Here is a 24,100-nt window from a genome sequence, read left to right as displayed (position 1 = left end):
GCTCTCGTGCAGACATTTTTAGGCCCTGTTAGTCCAAAGCACAAACTATATCTACCACAATAACTATGCATTATATGACAATGAACTGGTCATGAGCTTTTTTATTATTATTTTTAATTCAAAAGACTTATTTTAGTATCAACAAAAAAATAGAGAAATGTTGCTTTTTGTACATTAGCTATGATTATATGACAATAACTGTTGAGATTAAGGGGAAACTGTATTGTATACTGTAAATTTATTTCTTATCCAATGGGTGGATTCCAAAGATATTCAAGATGCTGTCATTCTCCAACATACTGTAGGTTATTAGTCAGTTTCATGTCTTTGTGTGTTGTTGTTCTATGAAATTAGCCTATAATCTGAGTGTAACCCTCCATCTCAGTTTACCTCATTAAACAAAAATCACACTAAAAAAATAAACCCAGCACCCAGCAACCTTTCTGAAGGCTCACAGAACAATGTAGACATTAAAGCCTGCCACCACCAATCTGCAAAGCAACTCCGCCTGTGAGTCGTTTCATTTAGCAGCTTCCTTGCAATTTCTCCCTTACACCCACCCCCAAATGTATTTGCCATTTATGTTCTCTTTTCATCTCTCTGTCACCCACCAAGCCCTATCCCCTCTCCATTTTTGGAAGGCCAGTGTCTCTTCCACATCAAATCACCTACAGGAACCAGAATCTCTGAAACCAGCTGCATATGTATTTGCAATACATGCCCACGGATATATACCATGTAACATCGTGTATTACAGATATCTGTGCACACACACAAACGTATCTCCACCACCACCATCATCCTGAGAGTCCGAATAAACATAATCATGTAGATTGGAAGCACCCGCGGAGCTAAGGCAAGGAAACTGAGTGTAAATTGTGTCCTCCTTCCCTCCCTTCCCCTCCCCCGCACCCATGATCAGATTCCCTTTACTTTCATACTTATCAATGGATTGATACAATGTACGCACCGTACCCAGACACACACAGGCATGTCTACTGCATAAGTGCCTACATGCATGTGCAAGGCTGCACCCCCAATGGGCACCGTGTGTGTGTGTGTGAGAGAGAGCAGCAGCAGCAGGAGGGGCTGAGCAGCCCCCGGGGCAGCCGGCCGGGTTGGGGTGCAGGCGGCGCCTGCCTGGACTTACCCAGCAGCAGCAGCTTGAGCTCCCGGCGGGCGTCCCGCTTGTCCCGGCGGAGCTGCCTCTCGATCTCATCGTTGATCCGCCTGGCTTCTTTGGCTTCCTCGCTCAGGCAGCACGCCATGATGGACTCCAGAGTCATTCTTCCTAACTGGTTCAGACACAACCCCCACCCCCCGAAAACACACACACACCCCGCACCACGGAGCGAGGGAGGCACGCGCCCTCTGCCTGCGAGCCCCCACCCCGGGACAGCAGAGCCAACGCCGGGAGAGCTCTGGATGCTACACCCAGGGAGGAAGAGAGGCAGAGAAAGGGTCCCCACCACCAGCAGCGGCGCAACCGGCCCCCCCACCCTATCTCCTGCCTCTGACACTCGCTGGTTCCAACTCCTCCTCTTCTCTAAATCATGCACCAAACAACAGGGAAGCATCTACCAGAGCAGCAGAGAGGAGCAGCCCAGCACCCCACTCTTTTCCTTTCCTGTCTCCTGCAGCTACAGTCCCCGAACGTCCCTTGTGAATGACACCCGCTGAAATCCCCCCACCTCCCTCCAAAGCAACCAGCCCCTATTGAAATGCTAATCGCGACTAACCCCTCCCCCCCTCCACACACACACTTTCTTGTCTCTTCCCCCTCTTCCCCCACTCCCTGATCATCAGATCCTCCAGGGGGTGGTTTTGCTTGTTGCCTCTTGGAAATCTCTGAGTTTGCTTTGCTTAAGGTCTTTCAAGTGGACTTTTCTTCCCAGCTTTCTTTGGGGTTGAGGGGAGGGGGGGTCTATTTGCTTCTGTCTTTTTGAAGCAGCTGTTCTTCTCGTCCCTGCCTTTCCCTTTCTGTAAGGAAGCGAGAGCGGGTAATGCGAGGGAGGAGGAGGGAAGCAAGAGCTGTGGTGCATGTACAATATGTATCCAGCCAGCCTGACTGTTCAATGGCTCAGCTCCTGGGCGTGTAAGGCAGAAATATGGCGGACCTTCCCTCCCTCTCTCTCTCCAACCCACGAGACAGAGGAAAATATACAGAAAGGAAAATCCCAGGGAAATAAACCTCCAAACTTACTGAACAGGCTTTCATACAAAGACGAACACCACCACCCAATAGCAGTAATAGAGGGAGGAACAAGTCATTTTGCACACCAAATGGCCGCAAGGAACTCTTTTTTATTTGTCCTATGGGGCAGGGCTGGGTTTTTTTCTAACACAACGTTTCTAGATTTGCTTTTGTTTCCTTGTCCTAGTCCATTTTATTATAACCCTCCATCCTATTGTAAGAAGAGGTGACTTTGTAAATTGGGAAAGAGCGAAATTATAACAATTCCCAGGCGGGAAAAGGGAGAGGGGAACCTCTCTCCCTTCAGATGGCAATGTAAATTTGGGGAATAAAAGTTTCCCAGGGTCTTCAGGGCATTCCTTGTAACTTTTCATGCCAATGAGTTCCTATGGCGTGCAGAAGAAGAAAAAAGGGGGGGAGGGGGGAGAGATTTTAACAATGATTATAATAATAAACGAAATGGGTAGTATCCCTCCCTTGCTTATAAGAACCTAATATTCTAAAATTTAAGTCAATGAATCTGTTTTACTTTTTATTTCTGTAATAGTAGCTTTGAGGGTAGAATCCATTGTGATTTAGCTTGCCAAAACCCCAAGCCTCTGGTGTATGTGAATTACCAGACCTTAAGTCAGCACTCCAGAGCAACGGCACATTTTGGACTGATATATGATATGGGTCCTAGCTTTCCTTAGTATTTGACGTTTTAGCTGCATTTTGTCCCATTTCTAGCTCCATTTTAAATTAGCCCTAAAGGAGAAGGTTGAAGTCTCTCCCAGGAAAGCAATGGAAGTCTATGAAGGTTGCTAGGCAGTAAGAGGGGCATCCATATCCTCTTTCCGCACCCCCCCTTCCCCCAACTTCATGTGTGGGATGCTCTTTCCTATAGTTTGGCCTTTATTTTGAAAATGATGCTGTGCTCACACCTGCAGCTGCTCAGACATGCTGACACACTATAAATTAAACAGTGCCCATCACAAGCTATGATACTGAAAATTAAAATGTAATGATCAAGACAATGACATTGTCTGATTTTGAATAAAATAATTCTCATTGCTTCACAATTTTAAAAATACATTAACTTGCTCAAATTTGTGCAGCAGGTTTTTTGATATACTGTATAAAAACAGTCACTGCACCTCAGAAGATTTTTAAAGTATGTTTCTTTTTCCTTGTAAACAAAATTAAAGATGTGCACATTTTTAGATTAAATTCTATAATCCTATTTCTAATAAAAGCACTATTATTTCAGTGAAAGCACTTTTTCATTACACTGAAATGGATTTAAAATTTAATAAAAATGCTTTGGGGGCCCTGATTTATGTCTGTGTTGGCAATGAATTTAGCAAATAAAGATATATAATAAAGATAAATAAAGATATAGTTAATAGACACTAACCAAGAAACAAGTGAACAATGACACAGGGTGGAATCCTCTTTGTTCTCACTGAACAACTTCTTTGTGGATCAGAACCTGTTCCCATGAGTGCATAGGAGACAAAAAGGTAGCAGAATGGGTGCACAAGTGGCCAGTTATAAGGAACATATGCTGGGGACATGCTGTGTGCTCACCACACTGCTTGCACAGGATCCCACATGGTGCAAAGGGGTTTGCAGCAAGTCTGGGGGAAGGGTAGAGTATGGCAAGTAGATCTGCACCATCCCAGGTTAACTGATCAAAATCTCTCTGCATATTGAGCACAACAGCTGCCCTCAAGGGCTTGCATTGTAGTAATCTTCCTTCAGAAGAGGAAGTCTGACAGCTTTCTGCAGACTTTATCAGTCCCATATTATACATTCACTACAGGGGGTTGCAAGAGTTGCTCCAGGGTCTGAACACTATATACTAAAATGTGAAACTATCATTTAATTGTAGGCATGCTTGGGGACATATACTGCATTTAATCTGTATGTGCCTTTTCCATGGACACTGATTTTTGATGTATGACCTGAGGGAAGTGCCCTCCAATATGTATCTTGGAAAAGACCACAGATTAAATAGAAAATTCTATGAGCTCGGAGTATCCTGCCTCTGCCAGTGATCAGTACCAGATACTGTTGAGGAAAGTATAAAAACTTCATAATGGGCAATTATGCAATAATATGCTTATAGGGTTTCTTTCTAACTCCAAGCAGAATAGTGGTTGACTTTTGTCCTGAAACATGAGGCTTTATATCCCCTATCCCCTGTATATTTTTATCCTAGCAAGTATATTTGTTAATGATGCAATTATTAACTACAAAGATATCTAATCCTGTTGTGAATCCCACCAAGCTCTTTGCCTCAGTATACAAGTTCCATATACATGTTGCGTATAATGGTGATTCCTTTTATTGGCCTAAATTTTCAAAATGTCTGGGGATTTTGGATGTCTGACTAGAAGACACCTTAAGGGGGCCTGGTTTTAAGGAATTGCTGAAGAACACATCCTCTTTGAATATCAGATTCCTTTAAGGTGTCTCAAATTGACCACCCTAATATTCAGGCACCCATATTAACTAGTCACTTTTGAAAATTTAGTGTCAGTTTTAAATTTGTTGCTTTTCACTTTCATTAACCATCTCTTTCTTGTGTTATAAGAGAGAAAGTAAATATGCATTCGTGATAAACTTTCTCAGTATACCACTGATAATTTTGTATACCTCTATCATAGCACCTCTTACTCATTCTCTAAAATATGTAGTCCCCGTCTTTAAAATCTCTTCTTGTACAGAAATCCTTCCATGCATCTAACCCTTTAGTTGTCCTACTCTGTGCCTCTTCTGTTTGAACTACTTCTTTTTTGAGATGGTTTGACCAAATCTGAACACACTATTCAAAGTGAGCGTATTCCAGCCGCATATATAATGTGATTACAGTAGTTTCAGCATTACTCAATATCTCTTAAAACAATGTAACATCTTTGTAGCAGATATTGCAATCCTGTGCAGTATTTGGGAACCATTTATTAAATTTATGAATGGTTAATGTATGATTGTGTTCCTCCATGGGGAGGATTACCACAGCTCCTACAGGAACTAAACACAATAAGAGGTTGACTAAGGTGAGTCACTGAGACTAAGCAACTAGGGAAGTACTAACCCCTGCAGTGGTTTGCTATTACTGATTCAAACTGGGTTTTCTAACGCAGTGGTTTTCAAACTTTTTTTCCTGGTAACCCAGTTGAAGAAAATTGTTAATGTCCATGACCCACCGGAGCTGGAGATGAGGGGTTTGGGGTGTGGGAGGGGCTCACAGCTGGGGCAGATGGTTGAGGTATGGGGGTGAGGGATGCGGGGTGGGGCTAGGGATGAGAAGTTTGGGGAGCAGGAGGGGGCTCTGGGTTTGAGGCAGGGCTCAGGGCTGGGGCAGGGGATTGGGGCTCAGGGTTGAAGTGTGGGCTTATCTCCGGCGGCTCCTCGTAAACAGCGCAGCTGGGGTGCAGAGGCAGGCTTCCCACCTGTCCTGGCGCTGCAGACCGTGCTGCACCTTGGAAGCGGCCAGCAGCTGATCCGGCTCCTAGGCGAAGGCACCGCGCGGCTCTCGCCCGCAGGCACAGCTCTCCCACCCACCCACCCACCCACAGTGCAGAGCTGGTGCTCAGGGTGGGGGCAGTGCGCAGAGCCCTGTGCCGCCCCCCAGGAGCCAGACCTGCTGCTGGCTGCTTCCGGGGCACAGGGTGGTGTCAGAACAGGTAGGGACCAGCCTGCCTTAGCTGGGCAGCACCGCCGATGGGACTTTTAACGGCTTTGTCGGCGGTGCTGACTAGAGCCGCCGTGACCCAGTGCCCTACATTCCGTGACCCAGTAGTGGGTTGCGACCCGCAGTTTGAAAACCACTGTTCTAGAGACTAGGAGGCAAAGAAAGGATGAGCTTAAACTGACACCGGGCCTTCTTTCTGATCCAGCAAACAGACAGTACCTTCTGTCCAAGAGGGGCTCCAAAGTTGTGGAAGAGGCCTGCTAGGATCCCATAAGACTGATGGGTGACTCCAGTCCTGGTATGTTTAATATGTGTTCAAATCTGTTTTATTGTTTTATCATGTTTTCTCTGTAATGCACTCACTCTAAGAATACATGTGCTTGATCAGAAGGAACTGTGTGGTAAATTGTAACTGCTGCCAACACACTGTTCATAGTTTCAGAGAAAGCAAAGCACAGGCACGGAGGGCTTTAGGCAGACTGGCTTTCTGAGGGTATCACACTGTACGGCCGGGAGCTTAAAATCTTGGTCAGGAGAGAGAGAGGTGGGTCTCCACACAAGAGAAGTGACATCTGGGAGATGTCAATCTTAAATGGCTGCCCTCGCTGGATCACAGAATACGGGTGACTCCAGTGACGATATAGAAACCAATTGATCTCACCACTTAATCCTTACACAGCATTGTGAAACGTCATACAACAACATCTTAGCCAGGGGGACGGTCCTTCTAGTCAGCCATATTGTCAGAAGATTTTCCATAGTGACTCTCTGTGAATGTAGTTGAAAGCTTTAGTAAAATCTATAAAGTTCAAGACTACTCTTCTCTTTCTAAATCAATTGTCTCAGGTTAAAGATATGGTGTATACATGACTTTTTCAGCCTAAAGCCTGCTTGCATAGTATGCAGTTTTTCCATCGATAACCAATTTGATTCTGTTCAATAGTACGCTACAGAATGCTTTTCCAGATACTGAAAGTAGTGTTATTCCTCACCAGTTGTTGCACACCAGTTACTTTCCTTTCTTTGGTAATTTAAAGATCACACCTTACTTCCATTCCTCTGGGTAGAATTCTTTCTTCCAACTATATAACAGAGTTTATGTATTTCCATGCATATTCCCCCACTTTAAGCATTTCAGCAGTGATCTTATCTTGACCAGGTGGTTTGTCATTTTTAGTTGGTTAACTGTTTTCTCTATTTCTGCTTCTGAAATTTCTAGCAGTGACATATTTAGTTCTTCTGCACATCCATTAATTGGAATTGTTAGCTCTGGTTAGTTGAGTACTTCATTAAAATGTTCTCACTATCTTTTTTTTTTTTTTTTGGTTCTGCTTCCATTGTTAACAGTCTGCCATCTTTTGCTTTTATGATACTACTGTGACACTGAAACCATGATTAAAATTGCTAACTTGAGTCAAGTCTCACTGATGCATCTTCAGTTTCTCTCACTTTGTCAAGCTATTCTCTTGTCTGTCTCACACATCTTTACCTTTCTCTACATACTCCCATTGCAGCATGCATTGTTCTTCTTGTGTCACCTGTGCTTGCCGCATTTCCCCCCCCCCCCTTCAGTCACTTTCCACGTGTGTGACTGTATCCACTCTTCACTCATTGATCCTTTTAGTCCAAGTAAAGTTGTAGCTGTTTCCCAGCAGATCTCTCTAAAGCAAGCCCTTTGTTCTTCCATATCATCATTACATTACCTGCTGCTCTTGGAATCCATTTGAGAACTGGATTTTGAAGTCCCTCCTGATTCCTAGGTCAGACAGTTTCTTCACAGCAAATACCATTTCCCCCTTTTCTGCCAGAATAAAGCTAAAAAGACAGGATAGTGGGTTGCTTTCTACAAGAGCATTTGTAAGAGATTGTATATCTAGCAGTGATCTTCTCCACATCTGCTGATGGCAGCGTGATTCAATCATTTCTCACTAATTCAGTTATTTCACTTCCATGTTCGTTTGCGTGTCCTAACTGCTAAGGTCAAAAGGGAAAGAAAATCTGAAGAGGAGTATGTATCTGTAAGGGGTTCTTGTCTGCAAGCAGGTCTGTAAGAAATACATATGTGTGCAGAGCTGGGTGAGGTGCCCAGGGGAGCTTCCTACCCTCCTTTCTGCCTGTAGAGAGGGAGTCTGATCACAGGATGGAGAATTTGTATTAATGTAAAATTAATAGGGAGGGGACAGGGTTTTGTCCCTGGACAATTTTAGAAACCTGCTGCAATTTTCTGCATTTAGGAGTGTATTTTCACATTTAGGAGAGTATGCAGAAACTGTGTATACTAGTTATCTGTCTCTCTCCTACAGGCAAGGAGGAATTGGCTGGAGGGCATCTATGTACCTCTTCTTCCCCTCTCTGTCTGGAGGGAAGTGAGAGAAAGTAGAGACTTCTCCCCTTTCCTCTCTCCTGTAGGAGGGCAGATCTTCCTTAAGAGGAGAGGAGGCGGATATGAGACTCTTATATGGGACACTGCTTCATCCTTTGTCAGGTGCAGCTGCTGTGCCACCTACTGGTGGGAAAGGATGGGAGCCCCAGAAACACCTCAGCCAAGCATAAGCTCCTCCTTTTGCTCCCACTTCACATTCCCTTACTTATTGAGTCTGGACTTCAGCCAGAAAGGAGAGAGAGAGAGAGAGAGAGAGAGAGAGAGAGGTGTATACTGTACTTCTCCACACTCCTCCTTACTTTGGGTATGAGTACATTGCATTAGGGTTGCCAGGTGTCCAGTTTTTAAACCGGAAAGTCTGGTAAAAAATGGAGCCTGGCAGTGTCCGGTCAGATGAACTGACCAGATCCCAGAAGTTCAGTTACTGGCAGTGGGAGGGGGGGCAGTGGCAGCCTCTCACCTGGCCCTAAAGTGGTGGCTCCCATAGCAGCAACCATGCACCAACTCGGGCGACCCCTTTAAGGAGCACGGCTGTGGGCGAGGACAGAGTGCAGGGGCTATGGCGAGCAGGGTAAGGGGCTCCCAGTGGGCATGGAACGTTCCCCGGGAGGGAAGGAACGCGAGTTGCCCCACCAGCCAGCGCTTCCACTGGCCACGCTCTCAGGCAGCTCCAGGGTAGGGAGGGCTTGAGCGGGAGGGGAAGAGTGTAGAGGGAGGTGGGAGACTGCCATGCAGGAGGGCCGCATCCTGGCTCACCAGTAGGGCTGCCTGGCTGCTCCTGTGTGGCTGCAGCGCTCTTCTCACCTGCACTCCCAAGTGGCCTGCTGGAGCTGGGGTTTGCAAGTTCCTTGGGGCTGCTCACACTGGAGTTGAGGGGAGAAAGCTATGAGTGACACGGGGAGGGGGCAGAGGAGCGAGCAGGGGCTAGGGGGTCCAGTTTTCAGAAATTAGAAAGTTGGCAACCCAACATTGCATAGTAAATCTGGCTCAGGCTCATGTTTAAGCCCAATCCCCTACAATGTATTAATGGGTGGGGGATGGGAGTGGGGCTCTGAGCCACTGGGATTCAGGTCCAAGACACATCATTTTGCAGCATGGATGCAGCTTGAGTCTGGGCCCCCAGACTCATGTGCAGAGATTGCACCAATGCTATCCCACAATCCCACCCCCCCTCCCCAGGCCTGTGATTCTCAGCCCTTCCTCCCCAAAGCTTCCCTCTCAATTCTCAGGAAGTGGAAGGAGCCCCACTTGGTTCAAATACAGTTTTGAATTCAGCATTTAATTCTTCTTTTCCATGCTGATCACTCACCTGCAAAGACATTTAACAGTCTTCGATAGGAAGAAGCCTTATACCAAGCACTCTGCTAGCTAGTTAGATGAACACAGCCGAATGCTAGTAAATCTCTGGTGCAAGGTGTGCAAGACATTTCACTTCTCTATGAATTTCACTCCTGTATTCAGAGTCCAAACTGGTTTGGGGGTGGGTGGGGGGGAGATTGTACTCAGTTCATGGATGCAAGGTACTTTCAAAAAAGCTGTAATACATCTCAGCCTAAAGGAGCATCTTATGATTTTCCCCCCAGATTTTAACCCATTCCTGGATGGTAATGCGTGTGTTCTTTTCAGAGAGGAGGAAATGAAGGAAGTCAGATTTTGAGGCGGGGCACACTTATTAGGTCTGTAGCTCACAAGCCCCATTCATTCAGAGATGTGTTGGGCAGTCGCCAAACACTTAAAAGCCTCAATGGAGATGAGTGGATGGCCTCCAGGAGCTTGGAACAGATCATACTGCCAGTCAGGAAGCCCCATAACTATAATGTTTGCCAGTGGTTGCTCTTCCTGGAAGGATAGTAAGCCCATACATAGTACAACACAGCATGTAGCAGCCGCCACACACACAACCCCAGGGGAAAATAGTGAGGAGTTATAAATAATTTAAAATTAATTGTGTAAAATGCATCTTACCATGATGTCTGCAGTCTTGCTGCTGAGTAGTGCTCACAGGACTGTCTGAGCCAAGAAACTTGTATGCAAGGAAAAGAAGAAAAAAATCCCAACCCAGTGCTAAATAGCATCTTTTGATCTTAAGTTGCCACAGCCTCCCTTGTGTAGCAGATGCATTGTGTGTTTTCATTTGCCTTGGCAGGCCCTTCCACCTCTTCAGGGCACATACAGTCTACCAGAACCTTGGTGTGCAAACTGTGATGTAGTGGGCAAGGAGGAAGTGAGTCCAATATGAATTAATAGGTGAGATCCAGCAGGTGGTCAACCAGCAGCTAAAATACCAGAGAGAAATATGTAAGACATGTGGAAATAGGGGAAGGCTGGGCAGTGTAAAGAAATTGGCAGTGCAGTTTCTGGAGCAGGAATGAAGGTTGTGGAAGATGATGAGCGCAACAGAAAGAACTGTTTGAAAGGATGCTAGCACTTGTGGCACTAAGACTATAGGCTCCAGTTCCATTTCCCTGCCCCAAGTCCCCTCCGTGCTATCATGCCCTGCAGCCCATGCACTGTTTGGACAATACTGGGGTAAGAGTGGTCTGTGTCACATGGAATGACCAGCAGTTAGAATAGTTAAATGTAGCCCCTGACATGTGCCAGTCCAGCAGTGGCCTGCGAGTGTGAAATGCACTAAAAAGGTCCAAGGAGAAGAGAAACAGCAAGCACTCAGAAGTAGTTACAGATATTGAGTGGCATTGAACAGAACAGAGATTGAGTGTTCTGCATTGTTGTGCATTACATTTCCTTACATGCACTGTTCGCTGGGTTTTGTGCTGTTTGTGTTTGTTGTGCTGTAAGTTTTGTTAGCAGCTGGTCTGCCTATCAGGTATTTAACATTGTGAGCTTCTATTACATGATTGCTTACAAATAAAGCATTCCATATGTACACAAGGTGTCATTATCATGGTTTATTACATTTACTTTGAGACATTTCATCACAGTAATCCATAAACTATGCTTTTGAAGGTCATTACAAGTTTAACATCCCTAAAAGCCCCATTACTTTCAAAACAATCACACAATTAAGTTGTGTGTTTTAGTGCATGGCTAGTTTTTATAATACATAAATTTCATACATACCATCTCCCTGAATCAAACTGTGATAAGGTACATGACTCAAGTCTACAAAATGCATAAAACACATTAATAAAATCCACCTTCTGGATCTGGCCTACATCCAAAGGAGGACTGTGGCACAGTTACAATGCTATTTCATTCCCCATTCATTCATATTACTGTTCAAATACATAATTTCATTCCCCCTCACCCACTGGACCATGGAAACTTATTATGTTGGCACACAAAGCAGCCCTGATCTCTATTGTGCATGTGGATCCTTCCCTAGTCATGATAGGCTGATACTCCCAGACAGAAAATGCACCTAACAGTGTCTTTAGTCCATTCCTGGCCAAATGGCACTCCTTTGTCCTCACTGACATTGTGCAGAAAACAATACACCACACTGATGACACTGGCCTCCAAATGGTTCTATAAACATCACCTCTGGGATGTCAAACTAGAAAACACACATTCCACCACCAGCCTAAAGCTACTCAGGGTGTTGTTGAACCTTCTTTTGCCAGGTCCTCTGCCACTACCATTAAGTGGATACATAAGTTGGTAAAACAACCACAAAGAGTAATGATTAATGGAATGTCTGATTGGAAGGAGGTCTTGTGTGGGGTTCCACGGGGATCTGTTCTTGGTCTGGGGTTGTTTAACAATGACCTGGATGTAGTTAATAAAAATCATACTGATCAAATTTGTAGACGACACGAAGCAGGTGGGGGGGGCACTTCAGAGGATAGGGCTAAAATTCAGAGGAATCTTGATAAATGCGAGAAATGGACTATAGACAACAGAATGAAATTCAGCAAAGACAAAGGGTAAGGGGCTACGCTTAGGGAAGAAAAACCAAATGCACAAATACAGAATGGGGGATAACTGGCTTGGCAGCAGCACTGCTGAGAAGGATCTGGGAGTTCTGGTAGATCACAGCCTCAACATGAGTCAACAATGGAATGCTGTTGAAAAAAACCATGCAAATGCAATTTTAGTTTGCATTAGCAGAGGTATAGCATGCAAGTCACAGGAGGTGATAGTGCCACTTTAATTGGTGCTGGTTAGGCCTCAGCTGGAGTCCTGTGTCCAATGTTGGTCACCATAGAAAGAATGTGGAGAAACTTGAAAGGATCTAGAGGCGAGCAACAAAGATGATCAAAGGGATGGATGCAAGCCATATGAGCAAAGGCTGAAGGAACTGGGTATGTTTAGTTTGGAAAAGAGGAGATGAAGTAGGGGGAGGGAAACAACATGATAATGGTCTTCAAATACTTGAAAGGCTGCCATAAAATAGATGGAGAAAAGTTGTTCTCTCTCAGAGGGCAAAGGAAGAAGCAATGGGTTCAAACTATAGCATAGCAGATTTAGATTAAATCTCAGGAAAAGCTTCTTAAATGTAAGACCAGGAGAACAATGGAACAGATTGCCTAGGGATGTTGTGGGAGGTCCTATGTTGGAGGTTTTTGAAAGGAGACTGGATAGCCATCTGTCTTGGATGGTTTAGACACAACAAATCCTGCATCTTGGCAGGGCGTTAAACTAGATGACCCTTGTGGTCCCTTCTAAACCTATGACTCTGAAATCAGGGTAGGGTTTTAATAAGGGCATGGCAAAAGGGGTGGTGACAGTGACTCCATTTATAACAGTAGAATTCAGTAACAATAATGTCCCAGCTTGGCCATGAAGGTAAAGTCCCAATCTTTGGAAAAAACCCTGGCAGGTTGCCAGTACATCCCACATCAGTGTACATGGACCAGCATCTGTGGTCAACCAGGGCCTGCATGAGGATTGAGTAGAACCCTTTTTGGTGTATGTACTCCTTGTGCAAGCTATGGGCACATAAGTGACAATGATGGCCCTGGCAGAGTTTGGAAAACCCATTCTCTCAAAACCAAAAAGTTATATTGGGGACATTGTTAATGCCCACCACCATGGGGGCGGGGGGAAGATGGGGGAGGAGGAGAAAAAAATCACAGTCCTGATCACCTCAACGAAACACTGGACTTGCCAACATCAAACCAGTTCATCACAGGACTGTCATAAGTTTGTCGTAGACAACTTCAGCATGGTCGCCCTCATGGGTGTCCTGAAGCTAGAGGATTGGGGCACTCACAAAGCTCCAGGAACATCTGCTTCTTCATGGGAAAGTTCTGGATCCACTCCTGGTCATCCCAAGTCTGCATGACAATGTGATTCCACCAGTCTGTGCTCACGGCCTTGCTCCAAAAGTGCTGGTCTACATATGGGACATCTCTGGTTATGGCAACAGGAATAAGCAGTATCAGCTCAGTGACCAGTGCTGTACCACCCTCCAAGAAGGGCCTTTGATAGAACAAAAACCACCACCAAAAAGTCCAGTGTCTCAAGGATGCTCTACCTGACTCCAAAAAGAGACTGAAAGCATAAGCTGCACAAGTTCTTCCATTGGCCCTGGATCTAAGTTGCTCTGGTTGCTGGGAGTGTGTGGGCCCAGAAATGGGCTGGCTGACTGTGGTTGTAGGCTCAGAACTTCTGTTCAAGTGTCTCAGGATGGACAGACAAGTTTTCCCACAATATAGTCTGAGCAAAGGCCTAAAACAGCTGCAGCTGGTGAGGGATCTAAGAACCTGGAATATGCACCCAGAAGCTGGGTATGAAAGCATCAGCATGGCTGAGACATCCAGATACAGCAATTGTCAATAGAGGGTTTACAATGCCGCATGGAAGCCCAGGAATGGGCTTAGAAACACTGAGTGCACTGGTGTGGGTCCCACATGTGCTGGTTTACAATGCAGTGTAGACATACCCTTTAGCTTCTGGTGTTGAAATATTAGTTTTTGATTCAGTCTCTCTGCTAAGGATATAGAACTTTATTATATTATTGGTCACTATTACTTAGGGCTTGTCTATACAAACATTTAGTTCAGGGCAAGCTGGGTGTGAATCTACCCTGCACTAGCCAGCCATGCTCAGTCTATGTGCAACCTCTTTGTTAGTGTACTTTGATCTAGTCTTATTTCAAACTGTTAATGTGCAGCAACACAGACACGGTAGGATAGATTTACCCCAGCTTTCTGCAAACTAGATATCTGTGAAGAGAAGCACTTAGTGGTTCAGCTACAGTTACTTCTTGAACCATTTCCTAAGGATTGAAGCCAAGGATAGCATCTCATTTAGTGCACTCCAAAAGTAGCTACTCCAATAAGCCACCCTTAATAGTGGCAAGAAATGACTTCTCCAGACTGTGTCCTGACATATAACCTGTTTAATATTAGGTAGTTGAAATCACCTGTGAGCAATAATAGGCCAAGCAGAGAACAGGGTGATGACTCTGCTAAGGGTGAATCTGCAACTCCTTTCCACTGGCTCAAGAGGGATAGAGTTTGATAAGATGTGACGGTTCTGTGGCAGGCAGGAGGCAGTTGATGCGGACTAGGTTACATAGGCAGGAGGTCGGGGCTCTGGGAGGGGATGGCAGTTGTAATAAGTTGGTGCTAGAAGGGAAAGGTTCTGTGGCAGCTGGAAGGCAGTTTTGGTGAGGAGTGGGTCTGTCCTTGTAATCACTTAGTGCACTATACTCTTTAGACACCCCACCCCCAGGGGCTAGGAGAGCCTTAGGGACCAGCACATTAAGTGCTACATCACTTATCTGAGCAGTGCTACATGGAGCACACTACCAGGGACAGTTTCAGGACAAAGGTTGACACCACAGGGGTGACAATTATGCACCGATTATTGGTTTTTAGCAGACACATAGGCCCATTACCAAGTGGGGCCCCCTGTCCTTTGCAAACTCCTCATCTCAGCTTGACCAACTCACTACAAATACATTGCTTACAGGGTATTTGTTCATAAAAGGCAACAGGTAAGCTCTGTATTGAAAGCTTGTAAGTTATCAGTGTTCATAATCATGGCATGGTGTGTGTACAGGTAAGATTTAAGAAATGATCTAACTATATCAAAGTTTATGACCTTATGGAGTCACCAGGGAATGATACTACTTGGTGATGGCCCATTCATGCAGAAAGGAGTTGCCTCCCATCCCTGATCAGTGGGTGAAGGTGATGCAAGACTTGGTTGTTTACCATTGCCCCATCACTGACCAGTCAATGGAAGACCACCAAAGAAACTGCCAACCATCAAAATTATGTGAAGGGGGAAAAACAAACAAACAAACAAAAAAACACCATTATAAACAGACAGGGGATCATCTGGTCCATGACAAACTGGTTTTTAGGGAGGCTGTGGAATTTCCATCACTGGAGGTTTTTAAGAACAGGTTAGACAAACACCTGTCAGGAATGGTCTAGTTATTCTGTAGTCCTGCCTTGAGTGCAGGGGCCTGGACTAGATGACCTCTCAAGGTTCCTTCCAGTCCTATGAGTCTAAGACAAAGTGGGGAGAGACTCTGTATCCATTCACTGAGGAGACATCTGAGCAGGAGTGCTTTTCATGAAAGATTGGATCCTGCTTCCTATGAAGCCAGCCAGCTCTGCAGCAGACTGAACGTAGGGGAAAACCTACTTTATTAGATAGTTACCTTTCCTATTAAGTGTAGCCCATAGTATGTGTTTTATGATTGATGAAAACCAATGGTTACAAAACACTCTTGTTTCTAGTGGAATCTCCATTCTGTCAAATAACCCTTCTTTTGTTTCATTATAAGTGCTGTGTGATAATACAGCAGAAGTGACTTTAGGTAAAACTGGTATACTGGGTTACACTGCTCCTTTGGGGGCAGAGGACCTGGGGTTTTTGTCAGTAGTCAGTGTCAAGGGTGGATATCACAGGAGAACATTTCAGAAGGATTTGGGTGCACCTCTTATTAACCTGCAAGGCAGAGACAAGGCTGGCATAGCCCAGAGGGGAGTGTTTGAGTGGCTGAATGGCTCCCTCACACCACCTGCCTAACACCCAGTTATCAGAAGCAGGACTCCCTCAGGGTGGAGGCAACGGGTAACAAGATGACTCACAATCCTGGGTACCTTGATATCTGTCACAACTGGTGATCAGTTGTTCTCCACCGTCCACGTTTAGCAAGGGTAAAACAAGAAGTAATTGGCTTTGTTTGCAACAAGGGAGATTTAGGTTGGATAATAGAAAATGCTTTGTAACTATAAGGACAGTTAAACACTGAAACTAGTTACCTTGGGAGTTTGTGGAATTCCCATCCTTGAAAGTTTTAAAAAATAGGTTAGACAAACACCTGTCCAGGATAGTCAAGACATCCCTAGTCCTGTCTTACTCTGTGTGTGTGTGTGTGTGTGTGTGTGTGTGTGTGTGTTGGGGGGGGAGGGGGGTGCCAGGACATGGCTAGATGACACCTTGAGGTCCCTTCTAGCCCTTCATTTCTATGGTTCTGTTATGGATCCTTCTGTTTTGTCCACTAAATGTTTGGTCCTCCAGCCCTTAACATAAATGCTTAGACTATCTTTATCTGTTCTTCTGGTGTGACAGTGAGGGGAACTAGTGTTTGAATCATGTCAGTTCTGGAATATGGATTCTAGATCATCCTTGTGTGTAACGGGAAGTTATTCTTCATAATTTCTTTCCGTTTCCTAAGAATATTTCAACCAAGCCTATTCTTGTTTGTTATCCAATATATGGCACTATAACAGTTAGGGATCACCATCTTACCAGCCAAAATTTTAGAAAGCAATAATTCAAAACCAAACTTGACACAATCAGATCCACATATCAAAGGTTAGGTTGTAAGATAATACAATGTAAGAACTTATTTCCTTAGAATAATTCTGCAAGGCTTTAAATAAATAAAACAATGAAATCAAAGTTCCATATCAGGATTGCTTTACTGTTGCTTACTTTGGGTATAAACATTAACATTTGTATTGTTATGAGAGTAAGGAGTTTCAATTACAATCAAGGACCTATTGTGCTAGGTGCTGTACAAATACAGCACATAAAAATACAACATAACTATCAAGCATGAAAGAGGAAAATACCTATACAGCAGCACCAGAAATCATAATATACATATATAATTTGTATACTGTACTGCTTAAATCATTCAATAGCAAAGTAAAAAGTAATCTGATACTATAAATGCAGTGCCAGAAACATAACATGTGGTACATGTACTGTACAGTCTCAGGTATCATTCAGCACCACAAATTAGAGGTAACTAGGAGATTCTGACATTGGCAAAAGATACAAAGTAACAATGCAATCTCATACCAACTGTCTCACATTTATTTGCTCACTGCGTAATCTTAAAAGGAAATCCTTTCCCCACAATTATGCAAGCAATAAAACAAAGAGCAAATAAATACATGCAGAAAATTCTGAGTAAGAACAAATTTGCATGTGAATCAAACTGCAAATTCACAGCTAAGAAAATATGCAGCTATATCCACAGGATTGCCATAATTGGTACAATATGTAAAACCTTAAGTCAATATGATACTTTTGCATTGAATCCCAATAGAAATACAGTAAATGCTTTTAGTATAGTGGCATGTTAGAATTGTTATGCCATGGATCTATAGCTCAAAACACAAATTTGCTCCAAGTTGAAATGTGAAATCTGGGTACCTGATCCTGTACTTTATACAAGTCTCCTGGCTTAGTAATATATTTTGGAAAAATTCTATGCAAGGTACCAAACCCTGACTTCTATGAATCTTGGACTATAAAATACAAATACAAATATATATCTAGCATTCAAAGGGGAGGGGTGTGAGGGGGAAAAATTCTGGTCTGATTAATTTTTCTTTGTGGTCTTTTTAAAGTATTTATGGCTATGGTGAGTTAAGAGATGACTCCCAAATGACAACTTAAGGCACATCAGAAGACTGACTCTGACCTCCATGATTTCAAGATAGGTATGGAGGAAGACCTTAAGAAGAAAAAAGAAAATCACTGGCTTCCTCTTAATGGAAATATACCAATAATGGACATATGTACTCAAAATCTTCTGGGGAACACCTACAAAATAACTACGTTGTGACTGGAGAAAAGACAATCTCCTTAAACAAAATCTTAACTAAGGCTATCAGAAGTATCTAAGCAAAAACCTGATTCTTAGAAATCTATATAAAATACTTAGAGGAGAAAATGGAGTTAGAAGGCAGAACCAAATAATCAGGTTCTGGGTGGTACCCTTCAACATCCAGAGAAGAAAACAAACGATTGCACATTGATTCCAGAATTTCAAGAACCAATGTGAAATGTTTGCCAAATACAGGAAAAATTTGGTCAAGAAATGTTATTTTTCAGCTTCTAATAAGCTCTTACTAACCATGAAGTAAAAGTATTTTTAAAGTAATTGGCAGAGTCCTATTTTTAATATACAGAATATACAATACATGAGCATGAGTTCGGTTATAAAGTTTTTTTTAAAAAGCCACTGAAGGGGCAAGGACCATCTTTTGGTTTTGGGTTTGTACAATGTCTAGTACAGTGAGGTCCTGGTCTATGACTGGGGCTCCTAAGCGCTACAAGAATGCAAACCACCATCAAATGCTTGTCATTTTTTTCTGCCATCAAGCGACATTGTAAAATGAGTAAAATCTTACTCACTTTTAATAATGAAACTCAATATCAGTATCACACAGCTAAACAATTCCAGAATAAGTTAGTGTAAAAATTTCTCATTTTGGAGAGGGGCACAGGGAGATAGACCTTAATGTTATACCGATGGGGTGAAATACAACATAACTATCAAGCATGAAAGAGGAAAATACCTATACAGCAGCACCAGAAATCATAATATACATATATAATTTGTACTGTACATATATATAATTTGTATACTGTAAACTAATCCTCCTTTGTAGATATTTGTATGCTAATGTGACTTTAGAGAAACTCTTGTGTGCCCTGAGGATTGTGGTTCTCTGCTGCTGTCATAAATATAAAGGGAAGGGTAAACCCCTTTAAAATCCCTCCTGGCCAGAGGAAAAATCCTCTCACCTGTAAAGGGTTAAGAAGCTAAAGGTAACTTCGCTAGCACCTGACCAAAATGACCAGTGAGGAGACAAGATACTTTCAAAAGCTGGGAGGAGGGAGAAAAACAAAGGGTCTGTGTCTGTCTGTATGCTGCTTTTGCCAGGGACAGAACAGGAATGGAGTCTGAGAACTTTTAGTAAGTAATCTAGCTAGGTATGTGTTAGATTATGATTTCTTTAAATGGCTAAGAAAAGATCTGTGCTGAATAGAATGACTATTCCTGTCTGTGTGTCTTTTTTGTAACTTAAGGTTTTGCCTAGAGGGATTCTCTATGTTTTGAATCTAATTACCCTGTAAGGTATCTACCATCCTGATTTTACAGAGGTGATTCCTTTATTTCTATTAAAAGTCTTCTTGTAAGAAAACTGAATGCTTTTTCATTGTTCTAAGATCCAAGGGTTTGGGTCTGTGGTCACCTATGCAAATTGGTGAGGATTTTTACCAAACCTTCCCCAGGAAGTGGGGTGCAAGGGTTGGGAGGATTTCGGGGGGAAAGACGTGTCCAAACTACGTTTCCCAGTAAACCCAGATAAAGTTTGGTGGTGGCAGTGGAAATCCAAGGGCAAAGGGTAAAATTAATTTGTACCTTGGGGAAGTTTTAACCTAAGCTGGTAAAAGTAAGGTTAGGAGGTTTTCATTCATCTGTACCCTAGAGTTCAGAATGGGGAAGGAAACTTGACAGCTGCTATGACAGAAGTTTTGATCTGCATATGCCCAGTAATAGAAACTCAATGTGAGTGGTATTTGTTTACACAAATATGCCCTACGATTTAAAAAAAATCACAATATTTATGTGAACGTTTGCAGAAATACAGGTCAGCTGAAGCCTATTCAGCTTATGTGTTCTTGGGAGATTGACCACAAGGGGCATGCTAATGTTCCACCAATCATTAGTCTAAGATTTGTTTGGCTTGTCTTTCCCCCTCACCTTTTAACTTAATAGCACTAGTGTGACAAAAATGCTACAGAATTTAACTTACAGAAGTTAGTAAAGTTTTTTTTAAAAATACATAATTTGTTACCAAGTGGGGATTAAATGCCCAACTTCAGCAGGTGAAATGTGACCACAACTCTATCCTCCATTACAGAAAGTGGGGAAGCTATGTAAAAGCAAATATAAAGAAAATGTTGTCAATGATTTACTATTGGGTCTCTTGTGAGCCAGATGAATTTTTACTAATCTTAATGAATTGCATTTAATGGAGGGCACATTATAAAGTTGTTGCGCCACAATTTACAAGGTGTGAGACATACTTTTCACTTCAGGGTTCATTAGCATGTGATACAGATATTGGGAGGGAGTTGACTGCCTAGTGCTAATGATATTGTTCTGCGTGAAGATGTTGTGGATGGAAATCCTACGGATTAGATTGAGCTATTCAGTTCAGCTCAGAGTAAGGGATGTTGGGTGGCTGCATCACCGCTGTAGAAGGCCTAGGAAGGAATGGACTCAGATTCCCAACTTGGTTATCTATCGGCCTGGCAAACAGAAGATATTACATCAATGTAGCTGCATGTTTTCTTGCCGCACATACAAAAAAAAAAATCACTTTCACTGCCAGGTTTTTCAGTAAGGGCTAAGTTCACATTTACTTAGGGAATAATTTCTGCTCTTGAATGCCAACACACAGCTCCTACTAGGGCTTAAATTCTCAGGGTATTTCTCAGAGGTTCTCCCCCTCCCCACGCTATGAAAACTTCAGGGGGGTTGAAAATATTTACTGGAGCTCTGCTCCAGACAGCTCTGGCTGAATTTAAGCCCTCATTGATGCCAAGGGAAGCCCCATGCATATACCAAAGGCCAGAATTTGGCTTCTAGTATAGATTCTTGCACAATGCACTGTTATTTAAGGCCAACACTATAACAGCGTTCAAAAAAAGAACTAGATAAGTTCATGGAGGATAGGTCCCTCAATGGCTACTAGCCAGGATGGGCAGGGACGGTGTCCCTAACCTCTGTTTGCCAGAAGCTGGGAATGGGTGACAGGGGATGGACCTCTTGATTACCTGTTCTATTCATTCCCCCTGGGGCACCTGGCATTGGCCACTGTCTGAAGACCAGATACTGGGCTACATGGACCTTTGGTCTGACCCAGTATGGCTGTTCTTATGTCCTTATTCTTCAAGACAAAGACAGTTTGCGTCCCACATTAGGTGTGTATGCACCTCATGTGTATGAACACATTTGCAGTTGGGTTGTGCTTCTGTGCAATGGTACAAGGGGCAGAGCAGCCATAATCCTCCTTCAATTCCTTTATAATTTGAGGCCCATGGAAGTTGAGAATTCCAAAAAAACTGCGGAAGGAGGGAACATAATGGGATCCACACTGACAGCATCTTGAAGAACCACAGTTACTGTCGGGTAAGTAACTGTTCTCGTTGAGTATGTGTCAGTGTGGATCCCAATATAGATGGCTGGCAAGCATTATCCCCTCAGGATGGTGGGAATGAGGAATTTCAGCTGCATGAGTTGAACCGTGATTGTAGTATTCTCCCAAACTTGGCATCTGATCTAGCTGCTAAGTTCAAGGCCCGGTGTGTGACATAGGTCAATGGGTCACTCAATGTCACTGCTTTACCAATCTGATATTGACAGGTGTCTGAAGCAGATGGAAAGCATCACTTGAGCTTTGATGGAGGGAACCTTCATGTTCAGTGGGAGAGGTACAGCAGCCAACTGGTAACAGAGATTCACTGTGTGATGTATTTAAATAGTCTTTTTGTAAGGAGATACCAGGGCATTCAAATGGCAAAGCTATAGCCAGAAAGATGGAGGCATGGGAATAAAAGGGTTTAATCTTCTTAATGTCATAAATCAGAATCCTGGATATACCTACTGTGTGTAATTTCTCCCAGCACAATGTGGTATTGAGAAGACTACAGATACATTGATAGATTGGTTCAGGTGAAATTCTGAAGCCACTCTGGGGATGAAATTCAGATGAAGTCTCAGCTCCAACTTGTCTATGGAATCTTGTATAGGGAGGCTCAGCCACGAATACCTGAAGCTCACTCACCTCTGAGTGAAGTGATAGCCCCTAGGAAGATTATTTTCAGAGTGATGTGGTGTAAGGAGCATTCTGAGAGGATCACAAAGGGAGGCTCAAGAGGACTGTCTTGAGGTCCCAGGTAGGAATGAGTTCTCTGAATGGTGGGTAAGTATGTAGCAGCTCTTTAAGAAAAACTTCATTAAGTGAGGTAAGAATAGACCAAACAACTTGTCAAGGTTCCTTCCCCACTCTGAACTCTAGGGTACAGATGTGGGGACCTGCATGAAAACCCCCTAAGCTTATTTTTACCAGCTTAGGTTAAAACTTCCCCAAGGTACAAACTATTTTACCTTTTGCCCCTGTACTTTATTGCTGCCACCACCAAGCGTCTAACAGATATATAACCGGGAAAGAGCCCGCTTGGAAACGTCTTTCCCCCATAAAATCCTCCCTAAACCCTACACCCCTTTCCTGGGGAAGGCTTGATTAAAAATCCTCACCAATTTGCATAGGTGAACACAGACCCAAACCCTTGGATCTTAAGAACAAAAAAAAAGCAATCAGGTTCTTAAAAGAAGAATTTTAATTGAAGAAAAAAAAGTAAAAGAATCACCTCTGTAAAATCAGGATGGTAAATACCTTACAGGGTAATCAGATTCAAAACATAGAGAATCCCTCTAGGCAAAACCTTAAGTTACAAAAAGACACAAACAGGAATATACATTCCATTCAGCACAGCTATTTTATCAGCCATTTAAACAAAACAGAATCTAACGCATATCTAGCTAGATTACTTATTAAGTTCTAAGACTCCATTCCTGTTCTGTTCCCAGAAAAAGCAACACACACACAGAGTCTTTGTTTCTCCCCCTCCTCCAGCTTTGAAAATATCTTGTCTCCTCATTGGTCATTTTGGTCAGGTACCAGTGAGGTTATCCTAGCTTCTTAATCCTTTACAGGTGAAAGGGTTTTTCCTCTGGCTAAGAGGGATTTTAAAGGTGTTTACCCTTCCCTTTATATTTATGACACAACTGCACAAGCAGGAATCACAGTGAGATGTATACTCCAATAGGCCTGAGTGAGAGATCCACTTGCTTGAGTTGCAGTAGGTAGAGGATCTTTGCTATTGAGGACCGGGCTGAACCTAAGCCATTTAGGGCTGCTCATATCAAGACCCTCTTCCACCTGGATTTGTATATTCTTCCAGTAGATGTTTTTTTGCTTTGTATCAGGATTTTCTGGACCTGCCAGGAGTAGTCTGTGATGCTCAGCCAGCTATCCATGCTGTCAAGTTCAGTGACTTGTAAGGGCTTGGCTACACTTGCGAGTTACAGCACAATAAAGGAGCCCTGGGTGCACGAGCTCACTACCCGTCCACACTGGCAAGGGACGTAGAGTGCTCTGACTCCGTGGCTATAGCGTTGCTGGTACTTCACCTCGGTGAGTGGAATAACGTTTGCTGCGCCCTCGCTGGAGTGCAGCGGCGCCAGTGTGAATGAGGTGTTGCTTTACTGTGCTCTGATCAACCTCTGGAAACATCCCATAATCCCCTTAAGTCAAGTGGCCACTTTGTCATTGTTTGGAATTGGCTATAGGAATGTGGAAATGCCCTTTGAAAGCTCTGTTTCTGACAGCCGGCTGCATATCTGCTCTGAGACAAAGCAACCATTAGTGTAGAATGCTGTGTGTGAGAGAGGCACGGGGGGAAGGAGGGTCTGCTGCTGTCTGAATTTACAAGACAGCTTGCTGACATGCTCTCAGCCCCTGCAAAACCCACTCTCTCCCCCCCCACATACATACAACACACTCCCTGTCACACTCCATCTGACCCCCCCCCCCATTTG

General features: G+C 43.6%; 1 protein-coding gene across 1 annotated transcript in view; it reads right to left on the bottom strand.

Annotated features, from left to right (window-relative positions):
- The window catches only part of LOC141987660 (guanine nucleotide-binding protein G(q) subunit alpha), a 227,867-nt gene extending 226,412 nt beyond the window's left edge, over positions 1-1,455 (bottom strand). The window contains exon 1 of the mRNA XM_074953214.1: positions 1,151-1,455. Coding sequence (XP_074809315.1) covers positions 1,151-1,286 — 136 coding nt within the window. The 5' untranslated portion in view covers positions 1,287-1,455. The remainder of the gene's footprint in view (positions 1-1,150) is intronic.
- Between the last annotated feature and the right edge of the window lie 22,645 nt (positions 1,456-24,100).

The sequence above is a fragment of the Natator depressus genome, chromosome 5 (genome assembly GCF_965152275.1).
Source record: "Natator depressus isolate rNatDep1 chromosome 5, rNatDep2.hap1, whole genome shotgun sequence".
Classification (NCBI taxonomy): domain Eukaryota; kingdom Metazoa; phylum Chordata; order Testudines; family Cheloniidae; genus Natator; species Natator depressus.
The sequence above is the reverse complement of the archived record's forward strand: the minus strand, read 5'-3'. Positions and strand labels throughout refer to the sequence as shown.